Raw genomic sequence first — 20,650 nt, forward strand, 5'->3', positions numbered from 1 at the left:
CCTGGTGCAGGTCAGTTTCCACAACTCTGGCGTCCACTGTGGAGCGAGCGCACAGTGTCCGTGGGACACCACACGTGAAACACCAGGCGCAGCACTGGATAAATGGCAGCTCGGAGCACTGTTTTGCCAGAGCCGGCAGGCCCTGGCTGCCAAGCCTGGGAAATGTGGCAGGGTGCCAAGCCCGGGGGTACCATTTCCAGTCACAAACAAGGAGCGGGCTGTTTCCTTCTGGAACCAGCAGCTGTCTTCTGTTTTTTTTTTTTTTTTTTTTTTGGCAGGGGCTGGGGTGGGGTTCGTTTGCTGTCAACCTACTGTGTGTCATCAGCAGTTTTGTGGGCAGCTGTCAGACCTACTGTGAGCCATCAGCTGGTTTGGGGGAGGGGACAGATGTTAGGCCTACTGTGTGTCACCAGCTTATGCTGACTCTGGTTCATCTTGAGGAGTAAGGAAAGGGCTCAGAGGGGGAAACATGGCTTCAGGACTTGTTGCGAGTCAGGCAGCCATGGGAAGTGGGCGGAGCACCTTGAGGATATCTTCAAAGGTGGAGCATTTCCCTGGCTCCTCCTTCCTCTACTCCCAGAGTCACCTGCTGGGCAGGCCCCTACCTGTCCCCAGGTCAGCAAGCCTCTCAGACTAGGACAATCTAAAGCGTCCTTCCTGAGGTCATTCTAAGGTATAGGGATCACTGCTACCCCAGGGTCATGGCCTGTGGGAGAGCATCCTTCCTTCACCCCCTGATTTTCAGGGTCTCAGTGTTACTCCAAGTATAGCAGCCTCCCCCGAGTGTCCGACCAGTTCCCAACCGCCCAGAGCCACGGCTGAGTGCTGGGTGCCAGCATGTCATGTGTGGGTAATGGGACAGGGTCTCATGTAGCTCAGGCTAGCCTCAAAGTTGCTGTGTAGCCGAGGAGGACTTTGAGCTTCTGGTCTTTCTGTCTCCGGCTCCCATGTTTTGAGATTTCTGGAATGTTTCATCACACCCGGTACTGAGGATTGAACCCAGGGCTCTGCGCATGCGAGGCAAGCATTCTGTCAGCTGTGCTACATCCCTACCCTTGAACTCTGATTCCTCACATAAACTATAGGACCTGGGACTGTCTGTCACAATCTCCAGTTAATAGATGAGGAATCTGAGGTACACCTGTCAGATGCATCTATGCTGTGTCTGCAGGCTTTGGTGTGCCTGTGTCTTGGGACTGCCAGCTCACTGATGCTGTGCTCATCCATGCATGCCCAGTACACAATGGGCTCGGGGGCAGCCATGATTCCACGGGAGAAGCCAAGACATGGGCAGTGAGTGACACTCTTAGCAGAGTCTAGTACCCTGGCTCCTGGGTGCCACTCAAGGGTGCTCCCCTGGGGTTGAGAGACAGTTGGGCTCACGGGTGTGCAGGCTTAATTAATTTCTTATCTACCAGGCCACAGGATGTCTCCACAGGGAATACATACACCATCTCTAGTCTCTGACCATCCCTAATCCCAAAGGTCACATGCACTCCCAGTCTTGGTCTCAACAACTGCCGGATGGGAGCCTAAACCACCCCACCCCCACCCACACCCCCCTCCCAGCTGCAGTGCGAGGCCTGTTCCCCCCTCTGAGAAACATATGGAATTCCTGTGATCCCAGATCCCACTGGCCACTTAGGATACCAGCTCGAAGCTCAGTGCTATTGTAGGCATGGAGTGGGCTGGGCAGGGTTATCCTCCAGTGGACACTCCACTAGGCCCAGACCTGTGGAGAAGGGCTGAGGAGGCAATGGGTGTTGATGTGGCCCTCTGGCCCTGCTGACACTCCCAGGACAATCAACTACACCAAGTGCGATCTTGACTGTCCTTTGAAACCGCCCAACACCATCTGCAGGACCATGTGAACCACACACTTCCTTGGCAGAACCCCCTGGGTGGGACTTCCAAGCTGTGGTAGCAGGAGGCTGGGTTTTAAGAATCAGAACCAAGAAAACACACGCTGTCTGCCTTCCCACTCATGGCTCCGGCCCAGGAGGCCTCGGCGTCGGTGAGTGTTTCTCTGTTGCCTTCCAAGCCGGAAGCCAAGTGAAGCTCAGGAGCTGGGCCAACACCCACTGCAGGCCCCGGGTTGATCAATAACTACTTTGCTCTGGCCTTGGCCTCCTCAGCCTTTGCCTACCTGGGAAGCCTGGGGCTGAAGGAGGGGGTGTAGACACTTCAGGCCCGTGGCTGGCAGCCTCCTGTCCGGCTGATCCTTGCTCTCTAATTAAAGTCCGCCATCCTGTCGTCGTTGCTAAAATCCAGCTGATTTTCAGAACTCCAAAGTCACAGCTGCAGTTTGCCTTGGGCCTCAGAGTCGAAACACACCCATGCGCCCAGCACCCCGGTCTTGTCCATCTGGCTATCTGGAGCACGTGGGCCTCTCAGAATTTGTTAGGACACACACTGTACCCCAGTGGGTACCAGCGTGTGCGCAGGGACGCTCAGTCATTCCAAATCCAACCCATGACTAGCATGGCCCAGGGCAGACACCAGGAACCTGACGGCAACAGTTCTTAAACTGTGGGCCTGGATCCATTGGCAGGTGGCGAAATCAATTTCCTGGGTTGCGATCAACGTTGCTTTTTTAAATCGAATGGAGCAGAGCAGAAGAGGACACAGTAGGGAATGGCGCAGCCTGCTTATTTCCTGCCGCCGCCGTTTCGATGTAGGCTGCGCGACGGCCTGCCTGTGTGTGGGGGTGGGACGTGCACTTCTCTGAGCCCTGGTCCAAAGATCTCAAAGTCCCATCTCCAAAGCCATGGCAGGAACGTGTAGTGGCTCCTCAAGGGTGGGTCACAGAGTGTCTTAGTGCAACTTCAATGCCCATGTTGGCAAATGCTAAGGTTTCTTTGTATTTGTGTATGCACGTACATGTGTGCGTGTGTATGTGTGTGTAGGTGTATGTGTGTGTGCCTGTGTGTGTGTTTGTGTCTGTGTGTGTATGTGCTGTGTGTGTATGTGTGTGCGTGTGTATATGTGTGTGTGTGTGTGAGAGAGTGTATGTGTATATATGTGTATGTGTATGTGTGTATGTGTATGTGTGCACACGTGTATGTGTGTGTATGTGTATGTGTGCGTGTCTGTGTGTATGTGTCTGTGTGTGAATCTGTGTGTATGTGTATGTGTGTGTGTGTGTATATGTGGGTGTCTCTGTGTGTGTCTGTGTGTGTGTATGTGTCTGTGTGTGTGTATCTGTGTCGGTGTGTGTATGTGTGTGCGTGTCGGTGTGTGCGTGCACGTGTGTAAGCATATGTGTGCACACGTGTGCACATGGACGCCAGAGAACAATGTCTGACGCTGCTCTTCAGGCTGTGTGTCCCCATTTGTTGTCGTTGCTGAGACAGGGTCTCACCATGTTCAAGGCTGGCCTTGAACTCAGAGATCTGCCTTCTTCTTACTCTGTGCTGGGATTAAAACCATGCCCGGTTGAAATACCTTTTTGTTTTAATTTGAGCGTGTGTCATTGGGCTTGCCAAGTAGGACAGACTGACCAGCAAGTCTCCGGGGATCCACCGTCTCTGCGGCCTCCCCACTGTGTGTCCTTAGACTTGGCTTGGCTTGGTGTGTTCCTGTGTGCATACAAGCATGCAGTGTGTCCACACGCACATAGTGTGGTCACAGTGTATTCATGTGGATGCGTGTGTGAGCACACAGTGTGTTCACATGGATGTGTATGAGCGCATGCTGTGTTCACAGTGTGCTCATATGGATGCGTGTGCAAGCACACAGGTCATTCACATGGATGTGGCTGTGTGCTCCACGCTTGCAATGCTGACACAAGACAAAGGACATGGCATGCCTTCCTCTATTGCTTTCTACAGGATTGACTCAGACATGATCGCTCACCGGACCAGAAGCGCACCATTTCTCCTAGGCTGGCAGGGAGCCACCTGTCTCTGTCCTCTAATGTGGAGATTAAAGGTGCCGAGAGCCAGGTCCAGTTTTCTACAGGGGTCTAAGGGTTTTGACTCAGGCACTGTGCTTTCACAGCAAGCAATTTTGAACTGATCTATCTCCCAAGGCCACCATTATGGTTTCTTCAGGGCCAAATCTAACAGTCTAATATGAACGTTGGCCGTTCGATGTCACTTTAAAGAAAGAAGTGGGAAGCCCTGGTGGGCGCAGGGTGTGTGTCCGCCTCAGGTGACCATCCAGGTGAAGGCCGCAGTGCAGTGGGGACAGTCTGGTGGGTAACAGCAGCTGTGTCAGCAGTGGAGCAGTGGCTGAGCATGTGCTGGCTACCTCGCCACTATCCCAGCTCTATCCGCCATAACACACAGAACACAGAAGCAGCACAGAGCCCATCTGTGCCGGAGGAGGGACGTGGTGAACAGCGGGTACCTTGGAGGGAAGCAATGGGCCCGGCACCATCTGTCTGATTCTCGGCCCTCCCGGCTTGGATTGCTTTACTGTGCCCTTTAGGGTTAGGGAAAGGCAGGACCAGGCCAAGTTCTAGGAACTATAACTCGGGACCACAGGGCCCTCGCAGTGCATCTGAAGAGCAGGCTGGGCCAGGCCCACAGCTCTGAGCTCTCTGGGGCTGGGTTGCAGAACTTGGAGGCTCCACCCAGAAACCTTCCTGTCCCTTCTGACCCTCATCCTCTCAGGAGGGGCACAGCTGGACCTCTGTGTTTTCAACTCCACTGCCTGCAGCCTGCGCTGGGCCTGGCTGCCTGTGGGAGGTGCTGTTCCTCTCTGACACCCTTCTCTATAGCAGACTTCCCTGTTGGCTCCCCACAAGTTTCATTCCCATGGAGGGGTTGGAAGCCTGGCACCCCACTTTCACTAGGCAAGGCACTAGAAGGGTTTCTTTGTGGAGGTCCCAGGATGAAGAGCTTGCTGTTAGAATTGAAGGACAGAGCTGCGCTATAGAGCAGGCCAGTGTGGGTCAGGGTTCTGTCTCTAGGAAGCCGCGTTTCTCTGTGCAGACTATTTTTTCCCTTCTACCCTAGATCTGCTCTGTGTCCATGTGTGTCCGTGTGTGTGTGTGTGTGTGTGTGTGTGTGTGTGTGTGTGTGTGTGTGTGTGTGTGTGTGTGTGTGTGTGTGTAGTGGAGAGTCCCCTGCACACTGGTCCTTCTGTGTTTTCCTGCCCCAAGACCCCTGAGGGCAGTCTGGACCTTATGCCTTGGAACTAGTTATCTAGAGAGATTGGATGGGATCGTATGCCCGAAAAAGGCTGGTAGCACAAGAAGCCTAGGGAGGAGGTGTGTAGAGCTGGCGGTTGGAAGAGAGAGCGGGGTAAGGAGGAGAGGGGAGAAAGGAGACTGGCTAGGCCTTCTAAGCTCCTCTTGATCTGCCCAGCTAGCACTGACTGCACACCCATTGCAGGAAGCTCGTGGATCCTGGCAGCCTGTGGTCTTCGCAGATGACAAAACAGGTCTGGAGAGATGAAGAGATCCGAGCAGCCATAGGCTCTAGTCCAGGCCCTTAGCACTCGACTTCCCCATTTGACGGGACTGGGTTCCACAGGGTGGGGGCCTTAGGGCTTCCAGTGGGAGCCTGGCCTGCGGGGGGTGGGGGCTTCCAGACAGCTGGTCCCACGGATCTCCTCCTCCTCTTCCAGCAGAAGCAGGCTCAGCCTGTCTGCCGCCTTCGCCTTGCCTTCGGGAGGGCCTAAGCTTCTGCCAGGATTAAGCCTTTCAAAGGGCGCGTGCTCAGGGTCCCAATGTGCATCAGTCAATACGGCTCTCCACACCGCTCAGATCTCCCCAAGCCGTATCGAACTTCCTTCCACCCAGCGGGTCCCTCCTGAGGACTTGATATTTCAGGGCAGGACCAGGTCGAGGGAAGCAGGAGGAAAAAAAAAGTGTCATCTTCCCCCTAGCCTGTGACGTCAGAGCTGCCCAACTGTCTGTGACTGACGCGTCCCTGGGGACCTGGTGCATCTCGAGAGCAGACGCCGATGCTCTGCCCGGGCACCCGGGCGGTTCCGAGCTGCCGGAACCTGGCTGCTTAGTAATGAAAGTGGCAGCCAGAGCTCTGACATCAGACAGACACAGATGGAGGCAGGTGGGCGCTGCCTCTGCAAATGAGCAGGAAAAGGCTTGTTAAACAGAAAGGCGGCGTGGGCCAGGCGGCCCCAGAACGGGACTGTCAGCGATCGCGTAAATACCCGTCAGCTCGGCCGGGACCAGCACCGTCCTTATTTCAAGGCAATTTAACCAAGGGGACTTCAGACTCCCAAATCGAGAATGTTATTAAAAAGAACAGCGGCGGCTCTGGCGGCTCGTTGGTACCCGAGTCACACCCGAAGCCTGCTCAGGACTCATGGGCCTCCCTCAGAAGTGGTTTGGATCCAGGGTTCCCAGGCCACACCCCCTGGATCCTGCCAGGTGTACGTGGTTTGTGGAGAGGAGCTGTGTGAGAGGTGGGGATCTGGGGGTCAGGGTTGAGGTGAGGAGCTGCTTAAGAACCTGAGAATGGGGCTGAGAGATGGCTCAGAGGTTAAGAGCACTGACTGCTCTTCCAGAGGTCCTGAGTTCAATTCCCAGCAACCACATAGTGGCTCACAACCATCTGTAATGAGATCTGGTGCCCTCTTCTGGCCTGCAGTCACAATGCAGGCAGAATGCTACATAAAAAAAAAAAAAAAAAAAAAAAGAACCTGAGTATGGTGTACGCTTACAATTCTAGCATTTGGGAGGCTGAGGCAGGAGGATTGCTATGAGCTGCATTGTGAGTTTCAGGTAGATCAGTACAGGGGAGATCCTGTCTCAGAAACAAAACACAACTCCAATAAAAAACATCAAGCAGGGGGCTGGAGAGATGGCTCAGTGGTTAAGAGCACTGACTGCTCTTCCAGAGGTCCTGAGTTCAATTCCCAGCAACCACATGGTGGCTCACAACCATCTGTAATGGGTTTCAATGCCCTTTCCTGGTGTCTGAAGACAGCTACAGTGTACTCGTATACATGAAATAAATAAATAAATCTTAAAAAAAAAAAAGGACGAGAGAGAAAACATCTACTAACATGTATAAAAAACAAAACAAAACAAAACAAAAAAACATCAAGCATATGCCCCTCTCCTTCCCTCTCTCCCCCTCCTTCAATCTTCCCCCCCACCTTCCCCCTCTCCCTCCACCCCTCTCTCCCTCTACCTCCCTCTCTTCCCTCACCTTTCCTCTCTCCCTCACCCTCCCCATCTCCCTCTCCCCTCCCTCTCTCCCTTTCCATCTCCCCCAATCTCTCCCCTTCCATTCTCCCCTCCCTCCCTCTCTTCCCCCACCTTTCCTCTCTCCCCCACTCCCTTCTTCTCTTCCCCCTCCTTCTTCCCCCTCCCTCTCCTCTCCTTTTCCCCCTCTCCCTCCCTCCCCTTCCTCTCCTCGCTCTCCCTCTGTGTTTAACTTTTTCTCTTTCATTTGAGACAGCATTTCGTGAAGCTCATGCCCTTGGATTTTCAGTGTAGCCACAGATGACTTTGATCTTCCGCTCTTCCTGCCTCTGTCTCCTAGTGCCATGCCACCACGCCTGGCTTAGACCGACAAAACACAGAGAGCTCATGTTCAGCTTGCAAGCACTGTGCGAGTGGGGCCACAGCTTCCTGGGGAGAACCAGGAAAGGCTCGGCCCTGTACCCACAGCAGAAGTGGGCCTGGGAGCTGAGGCTTCCCCACTGTGGCAACTCCTCCTTGTGGGGACAGTCCAGGGCTCTGTGGTGGGTTAGTCAGACCTGCCTCTGGTCAGCAGGAGCCTCTGAGACTCTGGTCTGCTCCAGGTCCCAGAACCAGGAGCTCTTGAGAGAAGTGGGTGGCCTGGCCCCCACCCCAGCCCATCCCTGTGTCCCATGCTGTCGGGGGTGGGGCTGTGAGGATGGGTGGGAGTCAAGGGTCTGGGGTCCTTATGCCGCTGGCTCCAATGCTGTCCCTCCTTTGCCCTTGCAGGTGTTTCAGCGCCGGGAGGATGGCTCTGTGAACTTTTTCAGAGGCTGGGAGGCTTACCGGGAGGGCTTCGGCAAGCTTACAGGGGAGCACTGGCTGGGTAAGCTTCCGCACCCTGGGGATTCCACGCTCTGCCGGGTCCTTGCATGTCCTTAAACAGATTCCACTCTAGTCTCTGAGGCCATTCGCTGGTATGTGGGAGCCACTAAGGAGGTTCAAGTGATGGAGAGCTTGGGAACAGACCAACAGGAGACCTGTATGCGTGGGTCCCATGAACGTGCAGTGTTCAACGTGACAGGGAAGGCTGTCACCCAGGGGGGCAGGTGGACCCCAGTTCCAGGCCAGCCAGGCTTCATAGTTTAAGGCCAGACATGATGGTTCATGCTTGTAACCCTAGCACCAGAGAGACTGAGGCAGGGGGATTGCTACAAGTTTGAGTCCAGCTTGGTGTGCTTAGGATTTCCAGACCAGACAGTGCTACATATTAAGGCCCTGTCTCAAAAAACAACAACAGTAATAACAAACCCAACTCAGCCACATAACCGTTCTTCAGTTCTCAGGCCTCTCATAGGAGGTAGGGAGGGGTTGTCTCGGTAACTCTAGGCGGGAAGCCAGAAGCATTGTCTTGTTTGGGGACTGCCTAGGAGCCCTCTACAGTCGTGGCTCACTCCGGCTGCGGTGGGCATGGGGACCCCATCCCAGGCATCAGGAAGACTGGGAATACCCCGGGTATTGTACTGCCCTCGGGGCCAGCAGTGACCATGCTGGGGATGCTGGGTGTGAGCCCCCAGTGAGAGGTGAGTTCATACTGAGGAGTGGGATCCGGGGTGGGTGCCAGGTGGTGTGGGACAGCTCCCTGGTGAGAAGAGACTTGCATTGCACCAGCATGCTGACCTGTGGTGTCAGTTCAGTCCATGTTCCTTGACCAGAGGCAAGGAGGGCAGGGTCCACCCCATCCATCCTGGTGCTCAGATGGGGACAATTCTATAGGGGAAGGCTGCACACCATTTGGACTGTGGTCAGAGTTTGCTGGGAGCTCACTGTGGGGCCATTTAAATGTCACACATCAGGCCCTGGGGCAGCCAGGAGGTCGTCCTGTCGTCTATTCAGGATTGGGGCTTGCTTTGATGAGGGGCCACAAACAGGAATGGGTGGGAGATTCCTCCTCACCCACCTGAGGTGGTTATGTGAAGGAAACGCGGTGGTGACCGGCTAAAGGCTGTCCCCACTTCCCACCACAAGCTTAGAGCAGGGTTGGCGCCTCGCTGCTCGCTGCTTGGTGGCATCTTAATTGAAATCTATCAGCAGCTGTAGAAGGTGGGGAGGAAGCATTTAAGCAGGGCCTTGATTAGCTCTGCAGACGAGAAGCCCTGACAAGAATGTCAACCGGGAGGCCTTCGGCATCCCTGTGGCACCACCTCTGCTTTTCTGCCCCTCCATCACCTTCTCATTGAGGGCTTCCTCTGTTTCTATTGATTTACAGATGCTCTTTATATATTACAGTTACAGGTAGACATCACACATGTCTGCTTTCATTAATTTACCTCTCTGGTTTATTTTCCCCACTATTGCTTGTTTCCTCAAGTTTTAATTTTTGTATGTGTATGTGGGGTAATATGGATGGATGCAGGTTGGGGTGTGTGTGTGTGTGTGTGTGTGTGAGTGTGTGTGTGTGTGTGCGCCAGAGGTTGACCTCAGGTGTCTGCTATTCCTCAGGCACTATTTACAATGCTTTTAAATTTTATTTATGGCTGGAGAGATGGCTCAGAGGTTAAGAGCACTGTCTGCTCTTCCAGAGGTCCTGAGTTCAATTCCCAGCAATCACATGGTGGCTCACAACCATCTATAATTCGGTCTGGTGCCCTCTTCTGGCCTGCAGACATACATGCAGGCAGAAAGCTGTATGCCGTATACATAATAAATAAATAAATGTTAAAAAAATCTTAAATTTTATTTATTTGTTCTTTTGTGTGCTGTTTTTTTTTAGAATTATTTATTTATTTTATGTATGTGAGTACACTGTAGCTGTCTTCAGACACACCAGAAGAGGGCATCAGATTCCATTACAGATGGTTGTGAGCCACCATGTGGTTGCTGGGAATTGAACTCAGGACCTCTGGAGGAGCTGTCAGTGCTCTTAACCTCTAAGCCATCTCTCCAGCCCTCGTTTTTAATTCAATTTTACTTGTTGTCATCTATTATGTGTACAGGTGTGTGTGTGTGTGTGTGTGTGTGTGTGTGTGTCGAGACCAGGGGACAACTAGAAAAGTTAGTTCTCTTCGCTATGTTAAGGAGTGAACCCAGGTTGTCGGGCTTGGCAGCAAGCCCTTTTACCCACCGAGCCATCTAGCTGGCCCCTTACGCTTTTGTGTGGTGTGCCTTAGATTCAGGTCTTTGAGCCTTGGACTTCCCTGGGGTGACTGTGTGTGGTGTGGGCTCCTGTGTCACTCTGAGGGACAACTAGGCTGCATTGTAACTCCCAGCCCATTGTCCAGGGAGTCAGAGACATGGTTGGCGGAGATCCTGAGTTGGTGAGAGCGGGAGCTTCCTGGAGTGAAGATGGAGGAGGCTGAGGAAGGGGATGGGGACAGCACTGTGACAGGTCTCAGAGGTCCACCCCTTTGTCAAGCAGCTCGTCCGGCCCCCGGGGCAAGGCACTAGGAAGGTGCACCCAAAGCCCAGGACCGTTAACCCTAGCTGTAGTATGCGGACTGTAGTGCTGTCTCCATCATACCCTATTCCTGGAAAAAATGCAATCTGTCCCAGCTAAGGTCTAAAGAAGAGCAGGGGTCTGGGCCCTTCTGTCTGGGTTCAAATCCCAGCTCTGCTGCCTGCCAGCTGTGTGATCTGGCCAGGTGACTGAACTTCTCTGGGCCTTCCTTCTCCCACCCATACAATGGGGCATCATTGTACCCACCTCCTTGCTAGTTCTGGGCAGCGTGTGACCCGGTCACGGGCTGTGCTGAGTCTCTGTAATTAATCAGGTTCTGATGTCACCTGATTGATCACTATGTAGGTATGTGGGAAGCCAACACCAAGGTGCTGAGACTGTACCTGGCTTCCAGGAGGCTGTTGCCATGGTCACCTGCTGCCTGAGCATCTGTCCATCAGTCCTGCACAGTTGTTCAAGCCACGCCCAGAGAGGGGAGAGTTGCCTTGATGACAGCAGCCCTGGGGAGAACAGGCCAGGCAGGGAGGCAGGATGTAGTGGGATTGCCCGCTCTTGGGTGAACCCCACAGCCTCCTGGTCTCGGGGCTGAACAGAGTCAGCAGTTCTGAGCAGGGGGTTTGAAGGGGGAACAGGGATCCTGGGGTGATCTGCTGATTGCCTGGCAGAGAACACTGGGGTTGAGCAAGGAGGGTCCGTAAAGCTGTCGTGCACACGGAAACCCAAAATCTAGCCCACGGGGAGGGACCGATGGAACACTCTAGGCCTGCGAAGCTGTGAGGCGTTTAATTAAATGCCCTCTTAATCAAGGGTTGATGCTGGTGGCAGGGAAGTGCCCTGCTTGTGTGAGACCCTGGGATGGCCCAAGGGCCAGAGAGCAGGAGAGTGGGAGAGAGGAAGGGGGTAGGCGGCAGGGGTGAGCAGAACCAGGCCCGTGGATAGCAGGAGACAGGCACTGCCTTGGCCCTATGAACTAAGTGTTTATTGAGCACTTGTCATGCTTGGTCCCGCTGTGCCCACTGGGGTCGCAGCAAACACTGACTGTAGAGTTGTGTTTGGGGAAACTAAGCTGACTGGGAAATTCACACGGAACCAGGGAGAACCAGAATGATGAATATTAAAAAGAAGGAGGTGCCTGGGTCAGCGTGAGAGAGCAGCCACCTTCCCAAGGCTGAACGGAAAGGCGACAGGCTGATAAAGACAGGCAGAGAAAACGGCACGCTCGAAGGCTCAGAGGCCAGGTTCAGACGCCTGCACTGCCGCCCATCTGAACTGCAAATTCCGACCTCAAAATGTGTACATTTGGGGGACTGCGGAGATGGCTCAGTTGGTAAAGACAACCTCAGTGTGGACCCCATACCATGTTAACAACAACAGCAACAACCCCTCAAAACTAAGTTAACTGTCAGGTCCTGCACCATCCTGGTGACGGGGGTACGGGGTTCCTGGGGCTCATTGGTCAGGAAGCCTAGCTGAATCAGTGAGCCTCAGGCTCCGTGAGAGACCATGCCTCAAAAAAATAAGGTGGAGGGGGACGGAGGAAGATTCCTGAGATGGACAGGTTACACGGGATGGCCACACCAAGACTGGAAAGATCAGCCCTACGTAAAGCGAACACAGGAAATCAGATAATGACGACTAAGCCTCTACTTCCTGCCCAAATCCCGCCTGCAGGGAGAAGGAAGTGGCCCAGAGAGCAGAGCACACACTTAGCAGTTGTCCCCAGCTCCTGTCTGGGTGGGTGGAGGGTATCCACCCCCATCCCTTGACTTCATCCACCTTTCTCCCCTCCCCCGTCTTCAGGGCTCAAGCGGATCCACGCCCTGACCACGCAAGCAGCATACGAACTTCACGTGGACCTAGAGGACTTTGACAATGGCACCGCCTATGCCCACTACGGGAGCTTTGGTGTGGGCTTGTTCTCTGTGGACCCTGAGGAGGATGGGTACCCACTCACGGTGGCTGACTACTCCGGCACCGCAGGTGAGGCCCCAGTGCAGCAGGGAGAACTGGCCTGCCGGGTCGAGCCCCTCTGCTCTCTGGGCTCAGGATCTAGGTCACAAGTCCCATCAGGTCCTCGCTCTCGCAACCCTATGGAGCCTGGGCGACTTACCCATTTCACAGAGCGAAATGCTGAGCCCAGAGCTGGAGCCAAGAGATCCCGGGGGTTGGCTTCTATGGGGCTATTAGGGTGTAGATGAGATCTCTGGGCTTGTCTCAATAAATGGAATGGGCAAGTCCGAAAGCAGGGAGGAGGTTAGAGACAGACTGGACACAGGGACAGCCAGAATGCCTGCGTGTGGCATGGGGCTGGTGTGTATACTCGCATATCCAGACTCACACGGTTGGTAGACAGTGTTCGGGGGGGGGGTGCTGTGCACGCTCCTGCCCGGGCGTCTGCCCAGGTGCCCACCCCTGTGTGCACATGCTTTGCAGGCGACTCCCTCCTGAAGCACAGTGGCATGAGATTTACCACCAAAGACCGGGACAGCGACCACTCAGAGAACAACTGTGCCGCCTTCTACCGAGGGGCCTGGTGGTACCGCAACTGCCACACGTCCAACCTCAACGGCCAGTACCTGCGGGGCCCGCACGCCTCCTACGCCGACGGTGTCGAGTGGTCCTCTTGGACGGGATGGCAGTACTCACTCAAGTTCTCGGAGATGAAGATCCGGCCACTCCGTGAGGACCGCTAGACTGGCACGCTGCCCAGCGCTAGTGTCCTCTGGTTATGTCTAGTCCACACACATCTCATCCCATGCCCACTCCATGCCCACTGCTGCGAGAATACGCTCTGCTCACCTGTGCATGGCTGGCCTGCTCTTCGGTAGGGCTGGCCCAGGGCTGGCCCTGAAACTCAGCTCCCTGAGCCAGTGACGCCCCTTCCCAACCAGGTCCCTGTGTATCAGGTAACATGATCGCTTGTTTCTAACAGTGGAGCTGGCACCTGGCAACCCCAAATCCCACCTGCCCGGGCTTTGTCTGCTGCATCCTGGTAGGGCAGCATCCCCCACTTTTCCTGGCTTTGCAAAACCATCCAGAGTAGGGGGCACTCCAGCCCCCTCCCTCCAGCAGATAAGAGTGGAAGAAGGTTCAGACCTCCTCGCCTGCCTGACACCTGCCTGCCTGCCCTAGCCTCAATCCCCCAGGGCCTGGAGACCCTACCTCTTATCAGAGGACCTTGGACAGCTGCCACAGCTCTCACTTGTGGCCAACTGAGCCAGGGCACAGCTGTCTACAAAGCCCCAAGGCCAGGACCAGTCCCCTGGGTCACCCTTCCCCTGAGTCTCCGAAGAGCTGGGGCGGGGGTTTCTATTCTCCTGGTTGCTTTCAAAGCTCATTTGCTTTCCCACCTCAAACAAGGTCCACCTGCCCTCCTGCATTGCAACCATGGGTCCCACTCCACATCACCTGCCTATGGGGCAAGAGGGGTGGGGTGGGACTGGCCTAAGCCAGTGAGAACCTCTTGGGGTGAGGCTGTGTCAGGCTCTTGTGTCGTGCCAACCTCTGTGGACTGACTCCAGGATCTTCTCAGAAGCCAGAGTTAGAGTCAGCCAGCCCTGGGACTCAGCATGGCCCAAGACTGCAGAGAGGCTGCCCCCTGCTGGCCATCATGGACACTGCCATCAGGGCCTAACGGGGCAGGGGACAAAGCATCAAGCAGGTTGGACGTCTGGACATTTCCTTGTCTAACCTTCTCAACACCTGCACAGGTTATCCCCCAGGAAGGCAGGCTGCAGCCCCACCCTCAGCTACCTTCTTGTCAGCTGAGACGCTCTCATGGGAACCTGACAGGGGCTTTTAAAGGACTGGGTGGTAAGATGGCAATGGTGACCTCCAGTCAGGAGGCAGAGACCCATGCCTCTTCCTTCTGCCAGACTTGTGCCAAAGCCTGAACCCCGCTGACGAACTGTGTGACCCGCTCAGTCCCTCATGTTGAGCCTGGGGTCTTCAGCAAGGGTCTGTCGCACATCGGTTGGAGTCAAAGCCATCCTAGGTGCTAGACAAGGCTGGCTATTGCTTATATGTCCCAAGCTGATGGCAAGAAGCATGGGTAGAGTAGCCAAGGTTCTGATGGGACAAGGGATACACAGGGAAGTCCCCTCCCATTCCCTCTCTGTCCTCGACACCCGGCACCTAGCTTCATTGCAGAGGTGGGTAGGAGCCTAAACACATCCCGGCAGACACCACCCGCCCCCGAGGCTGCTGCTGAAGTGGCTTCTGTTGCCAGCTGCCGCTTTGAGCGCTGCTCAGAAGTGCCGAGCGCTTTCTGATGTGGTATCAAACAAACCCCTTCGAGTGAAGCAACGGATTCACACAAGCGAGTGTGGGACAGGAGAGCTTCCAGCCAGGACTGAGCTGCAAGGACGCAGGAACTGAAGCTCATCCCACCAGGGCAGCTGGTGGACAGGTGAGGGGTGACAAGCATCCCTGTCTGCTCACATCGGAAATGACAGCCCTTTCAGCCCAGCCACTGCCCCAGGGACACCAAGTCCTCTCCCAGGACAGGTTGGTACTCTAGGGGGTGTGGTTCTGCCAAACACTGGCGGAGTGGGCACAAGGTAGGGAAAAGTAGGGAGAGACCAGGTCAATAGTCCTTTACCTTCCTCGTGTGCACCCTCCAAGGGCAGGTGGGAGCACTGTCCGTGGGAGCACTGTCCGTGGGAGCACTGTCCCTGGGAGCACTGCCACAGCACACTGGGCCACAGCATCCAGCCCTGGCTTGAGTTCACTGGTCTGATGTCTGTGTAGATGGCTGCCAACCATGATCAGAGTAGCTGCGGAAATCAGGAATGTTTTTGGGGTGGGGGCAGGACAGGTGCACGGAGACATGATAATGTCAGCAGGCCGTGGGCCCTGAACCACCGGACCTACTTTGGTTTGGCAATGGATGACTAACCAGGGTGAGTCAGTGATGTCACCTGGCAGAGTCACACTGCTTGCCTTCCTGGGCGGGGCCTCCACACCCCACACTAGGGTCTTGGCAGTGTGGCTGTCTCTTTGCAAAGCATCGAAACTTCCTTCCAAGCCCTAGCGGGCTCTGTGGATTCCACCAAAGGCCTCCCAGCTGGCTATACCTGGATGGCAATCCTGGGATGATGAGAGACCAGTCAGAGCCATGAGCCTCTCCGGTGGCATTAGTGGCTTGTGGGAGTGGCAGGACACTAGTGTTTGTAGTGGGAGTGGCGTCGCCAGCTTCCGGTTCTTCCCTGCCCCCAAACCCGTGTCACCCCAAGCCTCCAGGTGGAGGACCGGCATCTGTGGTCATGGTCACTACAGGTCTTGGCTCCCAACAGCACTTCTGGAAGAGAGCAGGCCCTCGAATGACCAGAAAGTCTCCGAGCAGCAGTGTGAGCCTCCAGCTTTGAATAAAATGACTTGACCCTGAGGCAGGAGACATGGATGAGCGAGGGGTAAGAGCCAGGCCCATGGCTGCCCTGAACCCTGTGATCTGAGGAGGAACACGGCAGCAGAAGTCTCATGGAACCCAGGAGTGTGGTGAAGCAACATGGACGCAAGCATCCGGAGGCCTCTCAGTGCCTCCGTCTGCCTTCGGTGAAGGTTGCCCGAGGTTCTAAGGCTCAGCAACTGCAGGATCCATAAATCCAGAGGCCGGGGTCAGGCCGCTGTGGAGTTGGGGGTGAAGGAGGGGTCAGACCTGAGGCTGTGAGGAGCAGGGCAGGCGTGCATGCTGGCAGATGCAATGGGACCCTGGGCTGGGGAGCAGCTCTGAGGGTCAGTGCAGCACCCCACGGGCAAATAGTGTGGGACGGTTGCTACTTGGGGCTTTGTGCACTCAGTGTCTTGTATTTCCCCGTCTTCAATAAAGTCTCGTGGTGACCCAGCACCAGCCTTCCCTGATAGTACGCGCTCCATGCCACAGCAGAGTGAGGCAGGTATCCTGTGCTCTGGGACTGTGCTCACTGCCCTACTCTCCAGATGGTTTTGTGCTCGTTCCCAAGGAGACACAGAGACAGAGACAGGCTAGGCAGAGACAGGCAGGCCTGGCAGCAGGGCCAGGTCAGGCCAGCCTTCTGCATAGGTTGCATCCAGCAGGGCTTGTGTCCTGGAGTCTAGGTCTCACCTAGGCTGGCTCTGTGCAGCCCACGGGTGTCTCAGTGGTGATGAACTGCCCCTAGAGGGGATGGGTCCTGGGGTTCTGAGCAGTCAACACTCTGAGAAACTAATTAGCAATCATTCATTCCTAATAGATGCTTCAACTTGAAGCCCAAGTTATCCCATGAAAGGCAGTGTTGATCGAGGGCCCACATTGCAGGAAGTACATGGGAGGGCAGGGCCTGGCATGAGGGCAGACAGGGAGGGACCTCACTCCTGTACTGCGGGAGTGTCCTGAGGCCATGTCCATGGGACATTAGTTCTCAGACTCTCTCCCAGGATCCTCAGTGTCCTGTCCTTTAGGCAGTGCATTCTGGGACACGGGGCTGAAGGGATGGGGTGGGGGAGATATTTGGGGACAGAACTCCTGAGCCATGCCCTCAGATATCCCAGGTGATTGTGTCCAACTGACTCTGTGAGAGCACACCCACCTATGTGGGGGCCACCGCCATGATGTTTCCCTCAGCTGAACCATTCTGGCTATGGCTCCAAGAGCCAGCTGGATGGGTCTTACCAACCCAATCTCACAGAGCTTTCTAGAGCTATCAAGGGGCATATACTGAGGGAAGAGGGTTCGGTGGGGAGACTGGAGAGGCCCGAGTAGTGGTGAACGTTTGTGGGGAGGGCACCCTGCTGGCCTTGCCATCCTCAGGATGTAGCGTGTCCTTCATGACATGACTGGTGTTGACACATCATCAATTTCAGAGGTTCAGGGCTGCCTGAGATCATGGCCACATGGAGTTCCAGGCTGGGTCCTATTCTGGGATGGATCAATCGGATGAAGCCAGGAGTCTGCAAGGGTACAGCCCAGACTGGCTGTCGTGAATATACCGGTTCACATCCAGTCCCAGCCCTCCCTCACACCATGAGAAATAAGGATGGGTCCAGAAGCCAGGCTGTTAGGGGAGCTTGGATGGACGGCTGAAGCCCTGCTCCCGCTGGAGCCTTGGAACCTTCTGAACTCCCCAACCCCCACGCTCCCTCCTGTAGCACTGCTTCCTGCTGTGCCTCTAACCTCGATGGACCTGTGCTGCTGGATGACATCATAAATGCCCTCAACTCCCGCTTCCACGCTGCCCCGGACACCAGTTGCTGGCAAGGTCCCACATCATGGTGGTCAGCAGCTGACAATACTAGGGCTCAAGGATCAGAGAGACAGATGCACGCAGGAACCCGGGAGTGTGCCTGAGAGCTCTTTGGGAGTCTGCCCAGGCCTCAGCGCTAGCTCCTGGCCTGAGAGACACAGCATTGCAGGAGAGACCCAGTGTGAGCTGAGGAACCAACTGTGGGGCCCAGGGGGAAGGGTCCCACCCCACCATGCAGCTGCTAAATCCACGTCTCAACTGGGAGCGGGGTGGGTGGGGACATTGTCATTAGTCACTGGAAGAACTGTACTGAGTAGTGGCCCTGGAATGGGCAGTGACCATGCCTTGGCCAGAGCACCCGTGGGCAGCCTCCAGAGGGATCTGGTAAAAGGAGTGCACTGTGGAGATGAGGTGTCCACAGCCCCTGTGGAGACACACTCGCCTCGGTGATGCTAGTATAAGACCAGCACCCAGTCATGGACTCAGCTGAAGAGAAGCCATGGCCTTGTGGTGAGGGGCGGTGGTGACAGACAACCCTGTCCTTACTTGCGGGTGCCAGTGTGGGAGGAGCTGGAGTTGATGACATCATCATCTGCCCTACCCCTTTGCCAGGGTCCACCTCTAGCTAGCAATGATGCCTTATCTTCAGGCCACCGTGACAGCCACTGTGGAGGTGGGTATGATCGTACTCTGCTGTTCAGAAGGACCGGTCCTTGTGGTTTTACAACCGGATGGGCAGCCAAGTCTGAAAAAGTACATATACCCAGGCATCAGGTACAGCCCAGCCATGGGGCCGCATGGTGAGAGAGACAGAGTACACCATCACTGGGACAGAGTATGTTGCTGGAGCTGGAGGCCAAGAGGGGCCTCCTTAGTCATGAGTTCTAAACCCTGAACCCCCAAGAAGCAAGAATTCCTGCCCAGTTCCATGTATCCTAAGGAATCACACAGACCGGAACACCTTACCTGCCTACAGAAGGGACTGGGTGTCCATGACCCTCCAGCACCCACAGTGGTGAGGAAGCACCTCTGCAAGCCCACTCTCTCTGGAGGGAGGTCAAGGCAGCACCATCAGGGTTCTCAAGAGTGGGCCTCCATGTCTCCACCCAGACCCAGGGTCTGAGCCCGCAGTCGACCCGTGATGATGCTACTCTCCAAGGGTACTCTCATCAAACCACATCCTGTTTGCATTGTGTCTCTTTGTCCTGTGGTCCACAGCGTCTCTTCCTTCGCCACCAGCAGCCCCAAAGGAATCCTAGGGCTAGGAATGCAGAGCAGCCAGGCAGGTGGGGGCTCACCACACTAGGGAGCTTCATAAAGCAGGGAAACCCCAGAGCCATGCCTGCCGATTCCGGACCTGAGCAGCTCTGCCTGACACTGGGACCCAGGGACTCGCCTGCCCTTCTTAGAGCAGCCCACAGCACAGTGAGTACAGGAGGGGACAGGAGGACAGGCTCTGCAGGTAAGCTGGGTGCAGGCAGGTACAGCAAGGAGCAGGAACCACACCGGGAAGGGAAGGGCGCGTTTGTGGGAGACCTGCAGCTTCATCCTCAGCTCAAGTTCCACCAGAGCCAGTCAGCCCTAGCTGCCAGCCAGGAAGTATTAATCTCCTAGGATAAAGAACTTCCCTTGGTCCTCCCCTTCCTTGGGGAGAAGGCAACTAGGCTTGTCTGTCCCCCATGGGGGGCCCTCTCTACCCAGGCCTGAGGATAGCCCTTTTAGCAGCAGCAGACTGGAGGCTACTCCAGCCCCTGGGGACCAGGGGGCTTAGCGAGCTGGATTTGGGTAGAAGCAGGGCTGCTTTTGTTGTTGTTTTTGAAGCTTTCTGGCTGAGCTCACTTCTTTGAAATGTTTTCAAGGGAGCTGTTTCTGGAAAGAAGTCCTCCCCTCCCCTCTATTCCAGCTTTAGGGGTTTCCTTAGAGGATGAGCCAGCCCAGCCCAGCTCACCCATGGACATTGCAAAACAGACTTCCTCTGTGAAGGGGGAGAACCGGTCCCAACAAGGGGTGTGTGTTGGGGGGGACTCTGGGACAGATTTGGGGGCACGGAGTAACAAGGCTGCCTTGAACTCAGCTCCCTCCCTTATAAAGCTAGGGGCAAACCCTGAGCCTCTTTGAGGCTGAGGTATTGGGGGGTGGCCCCCTAGTTGGTGGGCTGGATGGCTGCACACAGGACACAATCGATTCCCCAAGGACTGGCACACGGAGAAACCGCACTGATGTGAGAGCCCAGAGTGTGTGGTGGGGCCGAGTTTGCTGCAGATAGACTTACTGTGGAGAGAGGTCCATTCATGTGTGTAATCTTTAGCCCAGAACCTGTCCTGTCCAGGGAGCTCAGTGGGTGTTGGTTGTCCCCAGCCTTACCTCCAGCTCCTCTCCAGGTAGATGTGTGACTTACACAAAGGCCACCAGACCCATTCCCCCCTCCCAAGAGCAACTTGTTCCTGAATTAGGGAGACAGTGGGGTTTCCCAGCAGAGCTGCTAGACCTATTCATTATCAAGTTGAAAACACAGGCAGCTTCTCACTCTGCCCACGGCCCAAGCGTCAATAATTATAATAGAAAATTGAACCCAAATACACACAGCCCCGAGGGCCACCCAGGTACCTCTGCAAGCCAGCTGGCAGCCCTGGTATTCTAGTACTGAGCCACCAAGGCAGGCGGCTCCCTGGCTGCAGGTGAATGGGAATCAACCTAATTGGTACAGCCAGCTCTCCAGCTCCCACGCTGGCTAGGAGAGCCCGGTGGCCTGGCTGTTAGGGAATCAGGCTAAGCGCAGTCAGCAGCTTTCTCTCCAAAGGCTGCCGAGACCTTGGGGAGCCTGGGGCCAGGGATCCTGTGTGGCCAAATGCTGGCCACTCACCCGCTCTTCTCTCCCCTTCCTGTGCTCAG

At 55.4% G+C, this 20,650-nt stretch overlaps 1 protein-coding gene across 1 annotated transcript in view; it reads left to right on the forward strand.

Moving 5' to 3' along the window:
• The window catches only part of Fibcd1 (fibrinogen C domain containing 1), a 30,981-nt gene extending 17,379 nt beyond the window's left edge, over positions 1-13,602 (forward strand). Inside the window, exons 5-7 of the mRNA XM_032902805.1 lie at positions 7,892-7,988; positions 12,360-12,539; positions 12,993-13,602. Coding sequence (XP_032758696.1) covers positions 7,892-7,988; positions 12,360-12,539; positions 12,993-13,252 — 537 coding nt within the window. The 3' untranslated portion in view covers positions 13,253-13,602. The remainder of the gene's footprint in view (positions 1-7,891; positions 7,989-12,359; positions 12,540-12,992) is intronic.
• The last annotated feature ends 7,048 nt before the right edge of the window (positions 13,603-20,650 follow it).

This window comes from Rattus rattus, chromosome 5 (genome assembly GCF_011064425.1).
Source record: "Rattus rattus isolate New Zealand chromosome 5, Rrattus_CSIRO_v1, whole genome shotgun sequence".
In the NCBI taxonomy this organism is placed as follows: domain Eukaryota; kingdom Metazoa; phylum Chordata; class Mammalia; order Rodentia; family Muridae; genus Rattus; species Rattus rattus.